At 64.5% G+C, this 2298-nt stretch overlaps 1 protein-coding gene across 1 annotated transcript in view; it reads left to right on the plus strand.

Moving 5' to 3' along the window:
• Window positions 1–19: 19 nt before the first annotated feature.
• Window positions 20–2298, plus strand: part of LOC130587873 (signal transducer and activator of transcription 3.2-like) — a gene marked incomplete at both ends in the record, with an annotated part of 5549 nt that continues 3270 nt past the window's right edge. Inside the window, 4 exon segments of the mRNA XM_057388844.1 lie at window positions 20–112; window positions 202–280; window positions 941–1026; window positions 2223–2298. The exon segment at window positions 2223–2298 is cut by the window's right edge and continues 3 nt beyond it. Coding sequence (XP_057244827.1) covers window positions 20–112; window positions 202–280; window positions 941–1026; window positions 2223–2298 — 334 coding nt within the window.

Below are 2298 nucleotides of genomic sequence, written 5' to 3' on the forward strand. Positions count from 1 at the left end.
ACCCCGTATCCCCCCACAGGGTGGTCCCGCCCCCGCCCCCAGCCCGGCTCCGGACAGTGACCGCGGGCAGCAAATCGAGCGGCGCTTGACCGAGTTCCAGACGGCGCTGCAGGTACCGGGACCACCCCCCCGCCGGTCCCGAGACCCCCGGGGGCTGCCCGGACCCCCCGGGACCCCCCTGACCCCTCCCGGTGCCCGCAGGAGGCCGAACGCGCATTCCGGCACCTGGAGGATCTGCAGGACGCCTTCGACTTCTGCTACAAAGTGCACTACCATGCAGGTGAGGGGCGGGCTGTCCCCAAAACTGTCACCGCGGTGCCATCCCGGTGTCCCCAGCACGATCACCCAGGTGTCCCCAACACTGCCATCCCGGTGCCAGCCCGGTGTCCCCAGCCTTGCCATCTGCAGTGTCCCAAACACTGCCATCCCGGTGCCACCCCGTTGTCCCCAACCCTGCCACCCTCCTGTGTCCTCCACCCTGCTATCCCGGTGTCCCCAACACTGCCATCCTGATGCCACACCGGTGTCCCCAGCCTTGCCATCCGCAGTGTCCCCAGCCTGGCCACCGCGGTGCCATCCCGGTGTCCCCAACACTGCCATCCCGGTGCCATCCCGGTGTCCCCAACCCCGCCATCCCAGTGTTCCCAGTCCCGCCATCCTGGTGCCACCCCGCTGTCCCCAACTCTGCCACCACGGTGCCAACCCCGGTGTCACCAACCCTGCCATCCCGGTGTCTCCAACACTGCCACCGCGGTGCCATCCCGGTGTCCCCAAAACTGCCACCCTGGTGCCACCCCGGTGTCCCAAACCCTGTCATCCCAGTGTTTCTAGTCCTGCCATGCCAGTGCCACCCCGGTGTCCCCAACACTGTCACCCTGGTGTCCCCAACCCTGTCACCCCCTGTGTCCCCCCCTGCCCCCTGACCCCGTTCCCGTCCCAGGCGAGGATCGAACCCGTGACCCTCAGCACGCGCGGCAGCTCCAAGCGCTCCAATCCAAACTGCAGAGCCTGGACCGGCAGCGGCGGGTGAGGAGGGGGGAGGGGAGACCCCAAATTGGGGAGGGGAGACCCCCAAATCGGGGGGGAGACCCCAAATCGGGGAGAGGGGAACCGCAAACCAGGGAGGAGACCCCAAATCAGGGAGGGGAGGTCCCAAATCAGGGAGGGGAGAGACCCCAAATCAGGGGGGGAGACCCCCAAATTGGGGAGAGGAGAGACCCAAATCGGGGACAGGAGATCCCCAAACTGGGGAGGGGAGACCCCAAATCAGGGGGGAACACCCAAAGCAGGGAGGAGAACTGCAAATCCAGGAAAGGGGATCCCCAAATTTGGGAGGGGAGGCCCCAAATCAGGGAGAGGAGAGACCCCAAATCGGGGGGAGACCCCAAAATTTGGGAGGAGAGACCCCCAAATTGGGGAGAGGGGAACCGCAAACCAGGGTGAGGAGACCCCAAATCAGAGAGAGATCCCCAAATTGGGGAGGGGAGGTCCCAAATCAGGGAGGGGAGACCCCAAACCACAGACGGGAACCCCCAAATTGGGGAGGGGAGAGACCTCAAATCAGGGAGGGGAGACCCCAAAGCAGAGAGGAGAACCCCAAATCCAGGAGAGGAACGCCCAAATCAGAGAGGGGAGGTCCCAAATCAGGGAGAGGAGAGACCCCAAATCAGGAGGGGGAGACCCCCAAAATGGGGAGGGGACACCCAAATCAGGGAGGGGAGGCCCCAAATCAGAGACGGGAACCCCCAAATGGGGCAGGGGAGACCCCAAATTGGGGAGAGGGGAACCGCAAACCAGGGAGGAGACCCCAAATCAGGGAGGGGAGGCCCCAAATCAAGGAGAGGAAGCCCCAAATCAGAGAGGGGAGGTCCCAAATCAGGGAGGGGAGACCCCAAACCAGAGACGGGAACCCCCAAACTGGGGAGGGGAGGCCCCAAATCAGGGAGAGGAGAGACCCCAAATCAGGGGGGGAAGACCCCCAAACTGGGGAGGAGACACCCAAATCAGGGAGGGGAAGACCCCAAACCATGGGAGGAGACCCCAAAGTAGAGACGGGAACTCCCAAATTGGGGAGGGGAGACCCCAAATCGGGGAGAGGGGAAACTCCAAAGCAGGGAGAAGACCCGGGCAGAGTCGCGACCCCCCAATTTCCCCTCTGACCCCCCAATTTCTCCCCTGAACCCCCCAATTTCCCCCCTGAACCCCCCGATTTTTCCCCGCAGGAGGTTCTGGCGCAGCTGCAGCAGCTTTTGGGGCGCAGCGAGACCCTCGGGGAGCTGCTGCAGGAGGAGTTGGGGC

Source organism: Malurus melanocephalus, unplaced genomic scaffold (assembly GCF_030028575.1).
Source record: "Malurus melanocephalus ecotype Western Australia unplaced genomic scaffold, MMel_1.1 scaffold_2601, whole genome shotgun sequence".
In the NCBI taxonomy this organism is placed as follows: domain Eukaryota; kingdom Metazoa; phylum Chordata; class Aves; order Passeriformes; family Maluridae; genus Malurus; species Malurus melanocephalus.